The sequence below is a fragment of the Mangifera indica genome, chromosome 6, assembly GCF_011075055.1.
Source record: "Mangifera indica cultivar Alphonso chromosome 6, CATAS_Mindica_2.1, whole genome shotgun sequence".
In the NCBI taxonomy this organism is placed as follows: Eukaryota; Viridiplantae; Streptophyta; class Magnoliopsida; order Sapindales; family Anacardiaceae; genus Mangifera; species Mangifera indica.
Window position 1 is genome coordinate 4,998,782 of NC_058142.1, and position 17,884 is coordinate 5,016,665.

The 17,884-nt window shown below is 33.1% G+C and overlaps 5 protein-coding genes and 1 non-coding gene across 8 annotated transcripts; 5 read left to right on the plus strand and 1 right to left on the minus strand.

Annotated features, from left to right (window-relative positions):
- Positions 1–1,349: 1,349 nt before the first annotated feature.
- LOC123218121 (chaperone protein dnaJ 8, chloroplastic-like) lies at positions 1,350–2,422 on the plus strand. The gene is made up of 3 exons (XM_044639350.1): positions 1,350–1,713; positions 1,831–1,899; positions 2,057–2,422. The coding sequence occupies exons 1-3, from the start codon at positions 1,501–1,503 to the stop codon at positions 2,222–2,224; spliced, it is 450 nt and encodes a 149-aa protein (XP_044495285.1). The 5' UTR covers positions 1,350–1,500; the 3' UTR covers positions 2,225–2,422.
- Positions 2,423–4,491: 2,069 nt separating this feature from the next.
- LOC123218123 (magnesium transporter MRS2-1-like) lies at positions 4,492–8,045 on the plus strand. Of its 2 annotated transcripts, none has more exons than XM_044639354.1 (7): positions 4,492–4,765; positions 4,884–4,939; positions 5,802–6,399; positions 6,792–6,920; positions 7,010–7,345; positions 7,428–7,475; positions 7,682–8,045. In XM_044639354.1, the coding sequence occupies exons 3-7, from the start codon at positions 5,812–5,814 to the stop codon at positions 7,910–7,912; spliced, it is 1,332 nt and encodes a 443-aa protein (XP_044495289.1). In that variant the 5' UTR covers positions 4,492–4,765; positions 4,884–4,939; positions 5,802–5,811; the 3' UTR covers positions 7,913–8,045. The 2 variants fall into 2 exon arrangements, with proteins under 2 accessions (XP_044495289.1, XP_044495288.1); XM_044639353.1 differs by having other exon boundaries at positions 4,493–4,765; positions 5,791–6,399.
- A 52-nt stretch (positions 8,046–8,097) lies between these two features.
- LOC123218124 lies at positions 8,098–10,347 on the minus strand. Its single transcript, XM_044639355.1, has 2 exons — positions 9,993–10,347; positions 8,098–8,515 (listed from the first exon to the last, which is right to left on the minus strand). The coding sequence occupies exons 1-2, from the start codon at positions 10,171–10,173 to the stop codon at positions 8,424–8,426; spliced, it is 273 nt and encodes a 90-aa protein (XP_044495290.1). The 5' UTR covers positions 10,174–10,347; the 3' UTR covers positions 8,098–8,423.
- A 57-nt stretch (positions 10,348–10,404) lies between these two features.
- TRNAF-GAA lies at positions 10,405–10,477 on the plus strand. Its single transcript has one exon. It is a non-coding gene; the product is annotated as a tRNA-Phe (tRNA).
- Positions 10,478–10,508: 31 nt separating this feature from the next.
- Positions 10,509–15,088, plus strand: LOC123218122 (pentatricopeptide repeat-containing protein At1g80880, mitochondrial). 2 transcript variants are annotated; one of them, XM_044639351.1, is made up of 3 exons: positions 10,509–11,171; positions 11,895–13,431; positions 14,374–15,088. In XM_044639351.1, exons 1-2 carry the CDS (start codon positions 10,618–10,620, stop codon positions 12,988–12,990), a joined length of 1,650 nt encoding a protein of 549 aa, XP_044495286.1. In that variant the 5' UTR covers positions 10,509–10,617; the 3' UTR covers positions 12,991–13,431; positions 14,374–15,088. The 2 variants fall into 2 exon arrangements, with proteins under 2 accessions (XP_044495286.1, XP_044495287.1); XM_044639352.1 differs by having other exon boundaries at positions 14,378–15,088.
- Positions 15,089–16,284: 1,196 nt separating this feature from the next.
- LOC123218454 (lamin-like protein) lies at positions 16,285–17,531 on the plus strand. Its single transcript, XM_044639914.1, has 2 exons — positions 16,285–16,606; positions 17,031–17,531. Exons 1-2 carry the CDS (start codon positions 16,417–16,419, stop codon positions 17,375–17,377), a joined length of 537 nt encoding a protein of 178 aa, XP_044495849.1. The 5' UTR covers positions 16,285–16,416; the 3' UTR covers positions 17,378–17,531.
- The last annotated feature ends 353 nt before the right edge of the window (positions 17,532–17,884 follow it).

Here is a 17,884-nt window from a genome sequence, read left to right on the forward strand (position 1 = left end):
CTGAATTATATTAAAAAATATATATTTCTATAATATTACTTAGTTGTAAAATAGAATTAAAAAAATTTGTTTAAACTAAATAAGATAATGTAAATCTAACACTTTCATTATAATTCTTTTTAACAAGTGAATAATAATGTTATAAATGTTTTTATGAAAATGTGTACATTTATCCAATTATTTTTTACCCATGTCTAAATTTGAAAAATAAAAATCCTAAATTTCATTATTAAACACTAGCAAGATGTTTAACCCTTTCGACTTTCACCTTTCATTCAAATATTAATATAATAAAATTATATATAAAAATTTGAATATATAAAATTAATACATTATTATTAAATAATTATAAATAAAAAATAAAATAAAATATAACTATATAATAATATATTATTATTTATATTTAAATTTATATAATTAGTTATATATATAATATTATTTGTATTTTTTTTTTAATACCTGAGAATTTAACCTAGGTTGCTCCTTTTAGGCGAAATTAATCGTTTCGCTTCCGAGAAACAAAGATCATCCAATCTGTTTATTTACTTTTGAAATTCAATATCCACCGTCAGATCAATCACCACTCCGAAGACCCGTCCTAGATTAAAGGACAACCAAGATTTAAATTTCGAGTGAAGAAAGGGACGCCACGTTATCCACCATGAGAATTTCTTGATTATCCGCTCACTCAAAACGGAAGCGTTTCGCACGCAAACCAACATCCTCTTAATAATATTAGTATTTTTCTAAACTTCCGTGCCCGCCGGATAAATGTACTTTTTGCCCCCTCACCGCCGTACAAGTTACCACGTGCCCTCCTCACCGCTTTTAGGGGACTCCACCTTTCCCTTCCTTCTTACTCCGCCCACCCGGGAGAGCAAATAAATTGCATGCTCATATACACTATTTATATGTAAATATATATAATATTATGTTATTTTAAATTTTAAATTATTAATTATATAAAAATATATGTAAATATATATATTTATATATCTAAAATAAATCTACATAATTTTATTATTATAAAATTATATTTTATACTTTCTACAATGCAATTATTTAATACTTTATATTAAGCTTCAAACAACCCAACAAAACAGAGGATGGGGGTGAAAATACAAATAAACAAAATCTGAAAAGGAATATACCTGAAATAAACTCTCCAATTTAAAAAATAATTAAAAATAGAAAAAAGCCATAATTGACAAAAGAAAATTCATTGAATCTGACTAGGATAAATCAAAGAGATAAGCACATAGCACAAACTCTCTTGCAAAATTAAAATAATTGAACAAATTATGACAAAACAAAAGTTTTCCCTATAAATAGGCTTGTCTTGTCTTCAAATATTCCTCTCTATCCATTATTGCTTCATTTTCCACAATCCAACCAGCAATCTCCCCACTCATTTTTTAACCTTTTCCAATCTCAATCATTCAATTCTACTTTTGATAAAGTTTTTAAGAGAGAAAGTAAAGGAAAATTGTAGAAATTTGAATGGCGACTTTTGCTGCTGCTGCTGGGGGAATGATTAGATCAAATGGATTACAATACAAGGCTATGAAGAAGAAGAAGAAGAACATGGTGAACAGGATGACGGTTTCTTGCTATTCTTCGGTTTCGATGGTGGATCCATACAAGACTCTCAGGATCCAGCCGGGTGCCTCTGAATCTGAAGTTAAAAAAGCTTTTCGAATACTGGCTTTACAGGTTTTCTTCTTTCTTCCTCTTTCTATTCACTTCTTCTCTTTTTTTTTTTTTTTTTTTCTCTCTATAAAAACATTTTGCAGTTTCTGGGTTTTAATCTTGGTTTTCTGCTGTTTCCAGTATCATCCTGATGTTTGTAGAGGAAACAATTGTGGGGTGCAATTTCACCGGATCAATGAAGCTTACGATGTACGTCTTTGGGTTTTGGATGCTACTGAGTTTGACGCTTTTTTTTTTTTTTTACATAAATCTATGTGCAGACAGGTTTGATTGAGCACATGGTCGAGCGATTTTAAATTTAATATTTGGATTTGAATATGATATTTGGTGTTATTTATTGGTGCAGATTGTGATGAGCAATTTGAGGGAAGAAAACGAATCCCAGAAGGATGAAGAGATTGATGAAGCGATGAGGGGGATGAATGATCCAGACTGGGATTTATGGGAAGAATGGATGGGATGGGAAGGAGCTGGAATTAGAGACTACTCATCTCATATTAATCCTTACATTTAATTCACTAATTCAAGTAATTGTTGTAGTTGTTGTGGTAAAAAGGCCATTCATTTTTGTATATATGGACCCTCAGATGATGATGGCTTTGTTGTTCATATTCTTACCTAAACTATGTAAATGATAGTGTAATGGGCCATTTTTGTTATGGTCCTTTTTGTCCAGTTCAATAATTGAGTCGAAATACTTTTCGCTTTTTAAGGTTACAATTTTGACAATTAACAAACTTTCTATCTTAATATTATATTTTGAAATCCTATTATATAATTTATTTATATACGTGATATTATTTTATTTTAATTAAAAATTATTAAATTATAAAATAAATATATATAATTTTATTGTATGTTTTGATATGTGTAGAAGTTTTTTTTTTTTTAATTTTACAAAAAGCCTCTATTGAGATAAAATTAATTACATCAAACAAATTTATGTAAATTAAGAGTCTCTGTTTTTGAAGGTTTCAATTTTAAGAATTATTTAACTTTCTAACTTAATATTTTAATATTTTATTTGATTACCTGTTAATCAGGGTGCTTTATATTTTAATATATTATCAACGACCTCCTGTCCCACCCCTTACAGTTATGTAATGACTAATGGCCAAGCACAACAGAGACTTGTGACATGTTCCCACCCAAAGTTTGGTCTAAGAACTTGTTCCATTTTTAATTTGTATAAATAATATTTTCTCACTCAAATTTAACCTGTTAAAAAATTAATAATATAAGCACAAAAATAGTGTATATATTAATTTTTAAAATAAAAAAATAATGAATTTTTATTAGACCCAAATATTTTAAATATGACAATTTAACTCTTAAAAAACATTATTATATTTTATTAGACTCTTTGGGGGGTATATCTATCACTTTTGGAACTATTAATGGGTAAAATGATATGTCAATAATTTTTAAAAGACCCCCTAATTTTTTAAATTTTTTTATAACTCCTTAAAAATTTTCTTAAAGGCCTATAATATTTTTAAAAATTATAGTTTACCCTCTAATATATGATTATACAATAAATACACTCATATCTATAAAAAGAGATGAAAAAAGAATGAGAGTAAAAAAAAAAAAGAAAATATGTGATTTTTTACATAATTTAGATATTTAAAAAATTATTTTTAATTTTTATTAATTTAGAATTATATAATAATTTAAAAAATAAAATAGTAAAGATAAAATAGTAATTTCACACTCTAATATTATTATTTCATTAATAGAGTTTAATTTTAGATGGAAAGTTGTTATTAAAGCTTTATTTTGGGTGAAAAATGTTATTTTTGTTAACTAGGGGTGGAAAAATTTTAAGGTAAACTTTGGATGGGACAAGGCAATTCACTCCACAACAGAAATAACTAATTTACAAAATGTCCCTCCATGATCTTTCTTTACAAAATCATGAACTATTACATAATTTAAAAAATAATAATAAATTAGAAAGTAAATAGTCATTGTGTTTGGATTTTAAAAATACATAATTTAAAAAAAAACATTATTTTTAGAGCTTACAAACAATAGGAATGAAAAGTTCAAGTATACTTGTTCAATTGGGTACACTCTCAATCAACCCATTAAAGAATTGGGTGAGAAAAGGTTTAAACTTTCTAATTTTTTTAATGGATTGTGAATGGAAATTTGAAATTTTCTAATATTTTTTATCACCCATAGTTAATAACTGTGAAACTAAAAATTATAAAAAAAAATTGTTCATGGGACAATTCATCCCCTGTTATCACTATTCTTGTATTGTTACCAAACAACCTTTGAGTTCTCACATTTATATGATTGAGTTTTTTTATTGTCATCGTATTATTAATTTATTATTTTTTAGTTCTTATCTAGATATGCCACTAACAAACTTTGTTTTAGTTGTATCCTTATTATTTTTATCAACTTTGAAATGTTTTACTATTACATGAATCCGAAGAAATTTATATCCATTGACTCCCATTAGATGTTTTTAATAATCAATGAATGAAAAATGAGAAAAAAAGAAAAATATAAAGTAACTAGAGTTAAAATATAATTCGTCTGTATTGTTAAGAGTATAAGTGATATTAACATTATTATATATTATACAAAAGTGACAAAAGTCTATTTAACTATTAAAAGTAACATCCCATTTTGATGGATGAATGGAAAAAAGAATTTGTTAAACTTAAAGGGTAAGAAAGTTATTCATCAAAATTCGGGTGAGAAAATGGTATTTGGCCTTCGAAACACTGAAAGAGAGAATGTTTTTTAATGGGCAATTCTAAACGTTACCGTCTTTGGTACCCTTACCGGTCCAGTGCTTTGGGGGTAGAGGATGACATGTGAGGAAATTAGCGAAGTACGATTGTTGAGGTAGGTTCGGGACTGACCTCGGCAAACTGAGGACCCGTACTTCCTGTTTTTTGAACTTTGAACTCTCATTTCTGACACGTTAGCACCTCATTTCTCCATTTTTTTGGTCAATCTTTACATGGATTCTCTGCCACCTCTGCCCTTGTGCCCGTGACTTCAACTGGGTTTCTTTCTTGATTTCGTTCATCAGGTTTCAAATCTTGGATTCTATTTGTTTTTTTTTTTTTTTAAATTTTTAGGGGATCTTTAGCTGTTTTCTTTGACCCTTTTTTATCTTAAACTAATCTGATGATCGTTCTTTTCTTCAGTTAATTTGCGTAAATAGAGTGACCGTCATCGTTTGGGAGCCGAATTTCCATTAGAGGTAATTGATCATTTATGTTCTTCAGCTTTTCCACTCTGTATGAGAGGAGACTAGTTTCGTTCAGAACCGACTAAAAATTTAGTTTATGCACAAAATTTGTTGCTGGATTGTGTTGTTCTTAATATGTGGGGAAAATTCTTTCTTAGAGTTTCTTCGTAGATGGATGGGCTTTATGTGAAGGTGGCTAAAGCTAATTTTAGTTTCAGGGATTATGTAGGGGAGATGGAATTGTGGTATTAAAAGATTCTTGATTGGATTATGAAACGCATGTAATGATAGGGTCTTCACTTTTTTCATCTGTTCTTTGAGTTAGAACTCAGGCTGAAATATGGTCTAAAGTTCAATAAAGGAAGAATTCACTTGTCTTTCATTTGTAAAGTCTCTAAAATGAGCTTACCTAATTTTTATTTTTGTGTTATCTTATGTTGGGATATGGGGTACCCATATTGGCTTATAAAGCTTTTTTACCACATTAACATAGTTTTACCATGCTTAGTTATGTATGATGCCGATCTGGATACTGATTTTATGACATATGCTCATACTGATCCTTGCTTAGTCCGTTTTTCCAATCTGGATGATAATTCATCACTAGGCTTTGTATATTTCTTACATAAATCAAATCTTTTTTAAGCATAGAGTAAATGTCACCAACATTATTATGCCATTTTATGATTGTGGAAGATTTGAAGTGAAAGCCCTAAAATATGTACATTAATTCTTGTATTGGATGAGGATTTTGTGAAGGAAGATGCTTTCTTATCTATTTTCTGCAGCACATTTATTTGAAATTTTTTGTATAGTTGTAGTAAGAGAAGCAGTTGTAACACTTTTTGTTTCATGTATCGTAGCAATTTTTTAGCTCATCATCAATGGCAGAACTGAAGGAACGCCTACTTCCACCAAAACCGGCTTCTAGTGTTAACCTTGGAGACCCTTCTTATCGCCCATTTAATGCAGGACGTCAACCTTTTCAAGGCATGGATTTTTCAGGGTTAAAGAAACGGGGCCAAGGTGTTAGATCATGGATTTGTGTTGATACATCTGGGAATTCCCATATTATGGAGGTTGACAAGTTTACTATGATGCGTCGTTGTGATTTACCTGCCCGTGATCTGCGCCTACTTGATCCTTTGTTTGTTTACCCTTCGACAATTCTCGGCAGAGAGAAGGCCATTGTTGTAAATTTAGAGCAGATTCGTTGTATTATCACTGCAGATGAGGTTCTACTCTTAAATTCCCTCGATAGCTATGTACTGCAGTATGTGGTGGAGCTACAACGACGGCTGACAACAGCTGGAGTGAATGAAGTCTGGCAGTCTGAAAGTAATGATCCCAACAGGAGACGAAATAGGAATTTTGACAATGTATATGGGAATACATCGCCTGATTACTTGCCCTTTGAGTTTAGAGCTCTTGAAATTGCTTTGGAAGCTGCTTGTACATTTCTTGATTCTCAGGTGTGTTGTAGGGAGCATTAATCTCTGTTATCTTTAGGTTAAATGATTAGTGGTAAACTTCATTAAAATTGGTAATTTCATCTTTAAGTTGAACTTCTGTTATCAAAACATTTTATCTGAGTAACATGTCCTGAAAATGATTAATTTAAATCTTGAAGAATTAACTTAACAAAATGAGTAATATGATGACATATCTAAGCTTCAGAATATTATGATTCATACATAGCTACTGTAAGTTGCAGTTAGACATAAGAGCAGTTATTGACCCATAAACATTTGACTTTCTTATTGACCTTGTACTTCATTGATGAATTTATTAAATTATCCTTTCAGTAGTTTTAGAGTTGATTACTTGGACATTTTAATCCATCCTTAATTGGATATTTCCAAAGGCTGCAGAATTGGAAATTGAAGCATATCCATTACTAGATGAACTAACATCAAAAATTAGTACACTAAACTTGGAACGTGTGCGCCGACTGAAAAGCAGACTTGTAGCGCTGACTCGAAGAGTACAGAAGGTATTGCATGATGAATTTTACATTTTCACTCTTTATTGTCACTTAACTTGGGTAATAATTTTTTTTTCTTGTTAATTGCATATAATTAGGTTAGAGATGAGATAGAGCAGCTAATGGATGATGATGGAGATATGGCAGAAATGTATCTCACTGAGAAGAAAGGGCGAATGGAGGCATCATTTTATGGTGAACAGTCCCTTATGGGATACAAATCAAATGACGGGATGCAATCTGTTTCGGCTCCTGTATCGCCAGTTTCTTCTCCCCCTGATTCCCATAGGCTTGAGAAAAGCTTGAGCATTGCGAGGAGCAGGCATGAAAGCATGAGGAGTATGGAAAGTAATACTGATAGCGTTGAGGAGCTCGAGATGTTGCTGGAGGCATACTTTGTTGTTATCGATAGCACCCTCAACAAGTTGACATCGGTATCTACTGTTTTGCTTATATCTGATCCTTATTTCTGATTATGGAAAACAATCTAATCATCATTTTCATTCTTTGTCTTAGTTAAAGGAGTATATTGATGACACCGAGGACTTCATCAACATTCAGCTGGTATATTTCCTTATTATTGACAATGATGTGTAGTTTATGAGTAAAAGTTAGACGATGTGTGTGTTTAGGTTGCACATCACATAGTGATTGCTTTAACGATGACCACAGTGATTCCCAGAATCTAGTGGCATCCCAATCATTTGTGAAGAAACATGTTAAAGGGAAACATCTATTGTAGCGTTGACAAATTCTGTTTTGTATTGTAGGATAATGTCCGAAACCAGTTGATCCAATTTGAGCTGCTACTGACAACGGCTACATTCGTTGTTGCCATATTTGGGGTTGTAGCTGGAATATTTGGAATGAACTTTGCAATACCATTTTTTGATGATGCTGGTGCATTTAAATGGGTGCTAGTAATTACGGGAGTTTGTGGAATCATCATATTTTGTGCATTTGTATGGTTCTTTAAATACAGAAGACTCATGCCACTGTAGACAATAGGAAAAGGAATTTATACATAGCAAATATTATTATTTCCCTTATTAATTAATTTGTACCTTGTACAGTCAATCAAATTTAGAAAATGGGAAAGACGTCTCTCCTCCCCTCAATGAGGCATTTCTTCCACTTTAGTCTTTTACTACATTACCCCCCAAAAAAAAAAAAGACTATTTCTCAATGAAAAAAGGTAGAACTAAGCATTCATAGCACTGAATTATGTTGAGATATAAGCCAGCCAATTTGTTGGACCAACAGGGCAATTCGATTAACAAACGACTCTAGAAGTATCTACTCCACAGAGATCTATAATTTTCAATTTTCTTATATCTCCACCCAACAGGAAGACATTAAAACAAAACTTCACCCACAAAGGGAATTCTAACACTAATGTTCACCAATCATGAGTCAACCATCAGCACCATAGAATAAAGCGCTTATACACCTACCAAACATCTAAAAGGCAGTTGAAGGAAATTCCCCACTTCAATATAATATGCTTGAGTATCATTTAGAAGAGGATGAAGCTGATGAGAGGTGTTCACTCCGAGCCTTGTCAGCCCTTTCCAAGTAATCTTGGTGTGACTGATGCTTTGATCCTGCAAGGAGACAGAACTTAGATTAAGTTTATAGTATCAACTGCACATTTGTGAGAATGAGCAATGTTAGTAGGAAAATATGGACAGAAAAACATAACTAACCAGAAGCTTTTGCAATCAACAAGTCAAATACTCAAAGCTGAAGGTTTACATTTCACCAGAACAAATAATCTACATGAGAAAAGGTTTGAATTTTAAAATTTGCCACAACCAATTGACAATGAATACCAGGCATGCATAAATGACACACTAGCTACTACATGCTAGCTGAATCATTTAGAATGCTTTCACATTTTGGCTTCAGATACGGGTACAAGGACACAGTTCAAAAAACTAGCCAGTACATTGTACAATGGAAGTAGTGTTGCTTGGTTTTTATGTATGATGAATATTTGCACACATATAGAAACATGCTTGTATTATATATGCCAAAGATTTTAGAATACAAGTTGATGATAATATGCTGGAGAAAAGATATTGATGATCTATTGAATGAGTTCTAGGTGAATTTATTTTAAAAATCATATTTTGGCCAACACATGTTTTTTAAATAACTAACCAGGCACTTTGTTATTTCCCTGGAAATCATAGATAATAATGGTCTGAAATTAGTAAATTATGTTTATGATCACAGGTGAGAACTAGCTAGTTTAGCTTATTGGATATCTTGCAAATGTACAAGAGGTCTTAAAATCAAATTCAACTCAGACAATATACAAATCCACCACAAAGATAAGAAAATCCCCAGGGAAATTACAACGAATATTTTAATTCAAATTCTTTGTAGTTTGCAACATTCGAAAGGAAAACAGATCAACACATCAAAGGAAAGAAATGAAACATAGCAAAGGATAATCAAGCCAGTCTGATTAGAAAATACATCATCTTGTCTTTATTCATGCATAGATCTGTAGGATTTCTTATTGGTCAAGTATGACCAAATTGGATGTGTTGACCATTCATGGTTTCACAAAATTTCTTATTAGTCAGCATAGGCTTGAAAAATTTTCTATTAGTCATGCATGGTCTAATAGGACATACTAACCATGCATTGGCTTGTAGAAACTTTTGTAGGCCATAAATGGTGTAACAAGTCTTTTTAACCATACATGGACTTGTAAAAACTCTTGTTGGCCATACATGACCATTTATACAATCAACTCTACTCAACTCTATTGTTGTTTTTCTATGCAAGCAGATTCTACATTATGTATTAAGCCAATCGCTCACAAGACATGAGTTCACTCAAAATTTCGGGGAACTTCATCACAAATCTATCAGTTGGAACATATTCTATCGATACCGAACTTTTGGTAAATGATATTTTCCATCTACCAATCTATCTATTCATATATGCAAATTCATTCTAAATTAAACGTTTTTTTATTTTATAATTCCAAAAGATGATTCTAACTCACAAACTTCTGTAAAACAAACCAAAAGAAAAAAAAATTGACAGCTAGGATTTCGAAGAAACCTCTACTCATGAGATACCAAGGAACTCCGAAAATTGCAGAGATGATAACGATGCCGGCAAACACGTGCTTCTTCTCTCCACTGTAGAGGTAATGATCCATTCTTGACCTAAATCCTCCTCCAGCTGTCCCCGCTGCGACTCGGCCTTTTGTGGAGGAGGAACTTTTTGTTTCGTTTCCCATTTTGCCCCTTCACTACCACAAAATTTGCTCTTTAATCTAATTCCTGCTCAGTTTCCTCGTCTGGTAATTGTCTACCGTGGAGTACTTTCATGCTTAAACCCTTCGTTTAGGTAGTGTTTGGTTGCTGGCTTATGGTATTCCGATTAGGGGCAAGTGTTTTGCCTTCCAATTTGTACTATAGATTACCCTAGCTATAATTTGTACTTTTTATCTTAGCCCAGATGTTCATCTGCGGGGATAGCTCAGTTGGGAGAGCGTCAGACTGAAGATCTGAAGGCCGCGTGTTCGATCCACGCTCACCGCAAGAAAATTTTATATTAAAACTAATTTTCATTTTTTTTAATATTATTATTTATTGCTGTGAAACCTTCAAATCCTATGGCTTCCAAATTCCAACTTCCATTTCAAAACGCCACACAGTGGTTGTTCGCCTAACTCCTCGCAATGGTTCTCTTCATCCTAGCAAGACCCCTTCGAAGAAGTAATCACTTTCTCCCCTTTCTCTTTACCTCAACCCCACAGTCACTCTCACTCTTTCCTTTCTCTTTCTGTTCAGCATTTCATCAAACACTTTCATCACGCTCTCATTTCTCCACTCTCCACTTCTCCTCCACCCCAACTATCACCTACCCTTTTTCCTTCAACCCATCCACACTCCATACCAAGCACGCACAGCAACGGCTTCTCCTCGAATCCGTCAAACGGGTCGCCCACTTTGATTCTGATGCTCAGGCCATGGCCGCTCTTGACGAGTCCAGTGTAAAGGCCAATGCGGATTTGGTTTGTTCAGTAATTTGGGCGTTGAAGGAAGAGTGGAGACTGGCTTATTTGGCGTTCAAGTGGGGAGTGAAGTGGGTTTGTGCTGATGAAAAAGTTTGTGAATTGATGGTTTGGGTTTTGGGGAGTAATAAGAAGTTCAACATTGCTTGGTGTTTGATTCGAGATATGTATAAATCTGCCTTCAGCACGAAAACGGCGATGCTTGTTTTGATTGATAGGTGATTTATAACTCCTCTTTTGGTTGCTTTAAGTTCAATTAATTTTCCTTCTGCGGCACATTGTTATTGTTATAGGAATAAAATTAGAGGAAACTAATTTGAGTGTATGCAAATTGATCTTTGTTTCTTGCATTTCAGCTTGAAAGTTGCTTATTCTCCAATGTTCTGGTTTTGGAAATTCAAATTGATAAAACAAAGTGATTGCTTAGGTAGGTGCATAGCTGTATGAGAAAGATTGCCTTCAGGATTTCGACATGCTACATTGCTTTTTTCCTCCGTTTAAAAACTTGCAACACTAGGTGGTCTTTACACGAACATAGGATTTAGTTATTTATTTTTCTTTTGATCTTCAAATTTAGAATACTGTGGTTGATGCCTCTTTTCGGTAATATGCATCACATATCAGTATGGATTTATGTCTATGAAGCAATGAATATGAATGGAATGGAAACCAAAAATCAAGTCATACCACTTTCAGAACGCAAGAAAACTAAAATTTTTCAATATTAATATGAGATAACGTGTTTCTTCAGTATTGCATTTTTTATGAGGAACTGCAGTAAATTAAGGCCCTTTTTTTTTGCACTGTTAATTTGAAGAATAATGAAGAGAAAAAACAATTCCACAACTTGTTCTTTAGCATCTTTCCTTACTTCTTCTTCCTTTTTTTTTTTTTTTTAAATATATTCATTTTGGGATCTCTTGTGACTTTTGTTTCATTAGATATGCATTGGCAAACAATCCATGCAAAGCCATTGAGACTTTCCACTTCATGGAGAAATTCAGAGTATCCCCTGATGAAGAAGCATACCTCTTTCTTTTGAAAGCTCTTTCTGATCATGGAAATGTTGAAGAGGCAGAGGAGTTCATGCTTGTAAATAAGAAACTGTTCCCAGTGGGAACTGATAGTTTTAACATTATACTTAATGGATGGTGCAATATATATGTTGATGTATTTGAAGCAAAGAGAATTTGGAGAGAAATGTCAAAGTACTGCATCACACCAAATGCAACTTCGTATTCCCACATGATTTCTTGCTTATCAAAAGTTGGGAATCTTTTTGATTCACTGAGACTCTATGATGAAATGAAGAAAAGGGATTGGATCCCTAGCTGTGAAGTTTACAACTCTCTGATCTATGTACTGACACAAGAAAATTGCTTTGATGAAGCTTTGAAGTTGCTAGAGAAAATGAAAGCAATGTCGCTGCAGCCAGATTCTGCCACTTACAACTCGATGATACTTCCCCTCTGTGAAGCAGAAAAGGTAGAGGAAGCTAGAAACATGTTGGCTATTATGATTGAAGAGAATCTTAGCCCAACTATTGAGACATATCATGCATTTCTTAAGGGGGTCGGTTTTGATGAAACACTGGAAATTCTTCAGCGAATGAGAACAGCTGGTTTAGGTCCTAGTGGGGATACCTTTCTCCTAATTCTTGGCAAGTTCTTCAAATTAGAGCAACCTGAGAATGCATTAAAAATATGGGTGGAAATGAAGCAACATGAAGTTATTCCAACTTCTACTCATTACACAGTGTTGGTAGAAGGGCTAGCATCTTGTGGGCTGTTAATAAAGGCCCGGGAATTCTATGCTGAGATGACATCAGACGGTTTCTCAGATGATCCAAAGCTCAAAAAGCTCTTGAAGGAACCAGTGGATGGTAATAAGGGTAAGCGAGAACAACAGGAAAGAAAGGGTAAGAGAGATAAGCAGGCAAGTCTTCAAAAAGGCAATAAAGGGCAATGTAAAAGAAAAGGCAGAAAACAATCAAGCAAGGGGAAGAAAGTGGTTCAGGTGTCTGATAAAACACTCTGAGTGGAAGACTCCTTGTGGCAGTTAAGATATTTAGTTTTTAATGACTTGATGATGCCCTGTCAATGACTGTGCTTGGTGTTTGATTAAGTGAAGAAGCTGCTGCTAGCTGAGAGATCTTGGAGCTTGGCCTAACTTGTTCATGTTACCTATCATAGGGTGAAATTTTGTAAATTCTAAATAAGGCAAGTTTACCTTTACACATACAACTGTTCATGGAATTTTCTCTACCACCCAACTCAAATATGTGGGTTACTCTGCTGCAACAAATTTTGCCATATCATTCTGGTATATACTTATTTGATTTATATGGTGTCATTCAACCTTTTGCAAAAGCCCAAGACTTTTATTATCTGAGTTCTCACAATTATGAGTTCTTGATCAAACAACTCAAAATCTCAATGCTAGCTGTTGGTAGGACTGGTTTTGTTAGAGCTTACTGAGGTACTTCTTTTATCTCGCAATGTTGAAGTAAGGTTTAGCATTTTCACTTTCTAATGATTGGGCTTATAATTTGGAATGAAATGAAATTATCTGTTGCTTACAACACTGCATGCTTTTGGTGTTCTGTAACTTGCCATTATCACATCTGTTTTGATTTTTCCTGAAAATATTCAATTTTAATTTTGCTGATTTCTAAGAGATTTACAGCAAATAAATTTGTTTGCCATTTTATTTCTTAAAATGTTGATCCTGATTATTTGTTTCCCGAAATAGTGGAACCCTCTCCACTATTTAAAACTTGTACCTTTATTTGTTAAAGCAGTGCAACAAAAAATTCTCTACCATAATTTTCCACACATACATATTGCTGCATGTTTGCAAATATTCTATGTTTTCAGTAGCTACAATTTGGGCCGCAAACGAGTTAAGCTTAGTTGCTCGTGAGCTACTTGTGGTTTGGCTTGATTATTATTGAGCCTAGCTCGATCAACTGGGGAGTTATACTTGGGCTGAGCTCAAGCTTGAGCTTGGCATATGTCCAATCAAGCCAAGCTCAAGCTTGAGCTTGGCATTTGTCCAATCAAAGCTGAGCTTGAGCTCACGACTACTCATTTAAGTTCGATTGCAACCCTAGTTACGATAACCGATATTAAATTGTGCTTAACGTGAGAAGTGAATGTAAGGATTAAGACTGTTATGTTTGATGCTGTATTATTGTAAATGTTGAAAGATTTTTGTGGTTGATATTGTTAGTTGAATATAACTAACTATTGAAGCACTTGATGGCACTTATCTGTCTTGATGAGAGATTATACCTTTACAGCAGAAGCTTACTCTCTTCTTCTTTTTTCACCTTCCATAGCTCACTACGATTTCTTTCTTTCTTTCCTAATTTATATTTTCAAGGCTTAAATTAAACATTCTCTTCTTGGCTGATTTCAGATAGATACCAAAGGAGACATACTAAAAGCAGAGCTCATGAAGGAATCAAAGGAAAAAAAATTCATCAAAAGACATTTTACTTAGTCATTCCATTGCAGTTCCCTTATCAAGTACTTCCATCTGCAATGTAGCATGCAATCGGGTCCAAAGGATGCAACTAATGCTACTGCTGTAAGTAAATTTGGATTATTAATATGAAAGTCAGCCACACTATTAGTTGCCATGATGTACATTACTATAGACCCTAAGGGTAAGCAAAACTGATGGAGTGTTAGAACTTCTAAAGTAAAAATCTTGGGTTTGAGCTTCTATCATATTTATGAAACCTTGACTTACTTGGTACAATGGTTGTGGGTCCAGTCATTGTGCCCTGAGTTTACCCATCCAACAAATACGGGCGGGGTCCTCAGTTATCCAAAAAAATAAAAAAAGGATGTACATTACCATGCATTATCAGCTTGCAACAAACTCAGCTTCTAATGACATTCAAGCTTCATTTGCTAGTTTAATCAGCTTGCTTGTATTTTTGTACGTTGGATTTTAGGGCTGCAAACCTCACCACATTCATTTAGCAAAGTTTGTTGCAAGCTGATTATGCATGTGCCAATTCTTTTGAACTATTTAAGTTTGGTTTGCTAAAGAGTCAGTTTGATACATTTGATTTAACCAATGAATATTGGTGATTGTTACCATGATGGTAAAAGTTTGAATGCAATTTTAGTATAATAGATCAATAGTGATTCATTAGAGAACATTTTCATATATTCTCTAATCTAGATATATTTTCTTAAGATACAATCATTTTCAATGAAACAAATTGAATCTAAATTGAACTTGCGTCCCAAATTAGGCTATGGCTCAAAGTCATCTAGGTATATGAAATCTAGGGTCCTAAAGTTCAAAAGGTTGAGATTTTACCATGTTTGTTCATATCCAAGACACATGGGAGTGTCTTTGTCATACATTTTTTTTAAATTTTCTTTTGAGTAGGTGTAGCCTCGTTTCATTTGGATGCTTTCACAGTACAGCCCTTGACACTATGGAAAGGGAAAGGAATAAATAAGGATACCCCACTCTCAAGGTCAATGATAAATGTACAGATTTTTTAGTATCTAATTGAATATACAAATAACACGATGCTATTTGACCCTATCAATATATAGGAGCAGGAACAATTTTAAATTCTAAAAATAATCTTTTAAGACTTATAAATATAAACCCTTTTTGCAATTAATTATTAATATATTATAACAAAAATGTAAAACTTAAATATGCCCTTGTCCTGATCTAAAATCTAAATTTAAATGAGTTGGTCCCATGCATACTTTAAGGTAAATTATAGCTTTGTGTTGATTGCAATCCCTTGTAGGACCACCTCTCCATATAGTTTGTACATTTTTAGGAGAGTTTTTCCTACTACCACTTACTTTGTAATAATATCTAATTGATCTAATAATTAAATTAATAAAATTATATATACATATTTTTTTTGTATATAAATATGTAATATATAATTTATTATTATATGATTATATTATTATTTAATAATTTTGAAATAAAGATAAAATAATATTTAATTATATGATAATAAATTATATATATTTATTTGTGTATGAAAAAATTTGTATATATATATATAATATTACTTTTTTCATCTATAATTTTACAAAAGTTTCAAGATGGTAGCTAAAAGAAGTTTGAGAAGATTTAATCATATTTCAAAGAAATTTAGTTTTATGAAATTGATCATATCTCTTATTTTTTGAGAACAAAAAATAAATTTAGATTATGTATCAAACTAGAAAATTCGTTAATAGTTTCGGGGTGTAATAGTGAATTTCCTAAACTTGTGAGAGCACAAATTATAATAATAAGATAACTTCGAAAATTACTAATTAGCGGAGAACAGAACGCGCGATTATGTGAATGTGAATTACTTTAGTTGAGCTTTGGTCCAGCTCTGAGTCTAGACACTTGATTTTTTCGGTATCCAAGAAAGGGAGCTAAAATCACCAACCACAAAGCGACCTGTGAACCACCGCCATGTCCACCTCACTTCAGCTCATCCGGTTCACCTCCTCCTTCTTCTTCTTCTCCTTCATCTTCATCTTCTTCTTCTTCGCTCACACCTCCGCCACTGACCACATTGTTGGCGCCAACAAAGGCTGGAACCCCGGTATCAACTACACCAACTGGGCTAATAACCACACCTTCTATGTCAACGATCTCATCTGTACTCTCTCTCTCTCTCTTTTTGGCTTTTGTTTCATTGGATCTGTTCCATGTTCCTTTTTTTTCGTCTCTGCCTGTTTTTTTTTTTTTTTTACTTTACTGGAGAAAAAAAGAAACAGATGGATGATATTTGTACGTGTTTTGTGTTGGATCTTCTTAAATTCTCTGTTTTTGGTAGAAATATCCCAATCCCATTTGCCTTTTCTCTCTTTCTGAGATAAAACTTGTTCAAAAATTTGATTTTTATACAGTGAATTGGCCATTTAGTTAGAACTTTAATTTATAGTAGATCTCAAGGAAAAATTAAAATTCTAAAGGCGAATATTCCCACACTTCAATTAGATAAAAGAAAAAAAATGAAAAGAATCCTAGCTAAATTACCATATCTTCGAGCAGCTGGTTAAATTTTTTTGTTTTTGCAACAGCATTTAGGTACCAGAAGACTCAATACAATGTGTTTATGGTGAACCAAAGTGGGTATGATAACTGCACAACAGAAGGGGCACTAGGCAATTGGAGCAGTGGTAAAGATTTCATAACTCTTGACAAAGCTCAGAGGTATTACTTCATTTGTGGCAATGGTCAGTGCTTTAGTGGCATGAAAGTTTCTGTTTTGGTCCACCCTTTGCCTTCACCACCATCGTCAAAATCACCTTCAGTTGCTGCAAACGCATCCTCAGAATCTGCAGGTCCTGTCATTTGGCACAAGGGTTTAGTGGGTTTAAGAGCCTTGGCCATGGCTGCAGTTCCATTCTGGATTGGATGGATTTAGATTGGTGTACTTTTAGTTCTTGAAGAAGTAAGACCTTTGAATTGTATTCCTTTTTGGTCAATGCCAGTGAATTATTATTGTTTGTCTATGGGTTTAACTCTTTGGATTTTCTTTTATTTGGCTGAATGAAACTTCATTTCTGGATTTGATTAAATTTTAATGTAGAGATATTCGGAGATTTTTAGAGCCCTATTCGTAACATATTTGAAGAAATGTGACAGAAAATATTTGTTGTAACAGAAAAACACTCGAATCAGTCTTAGCCCTTTTATTTTGAAGAAGTAAGAAACGGATACATTTAGTTATTACTTTATTTTTAATTTAAAATTATTAAATTATATAATAATATATTATTTGTGTATTTAAATATGTAGTCAAAAAGTGTATAATAAGAGAAATTTAAGCACAGAAAACTGTTGTGCACTGATGAGGGTTCCTCCTGTGCTATGGAAACAGTGCCGGCATTAAAAAAATGGGAAATTATAATACACGGTCAAATTACCCTTT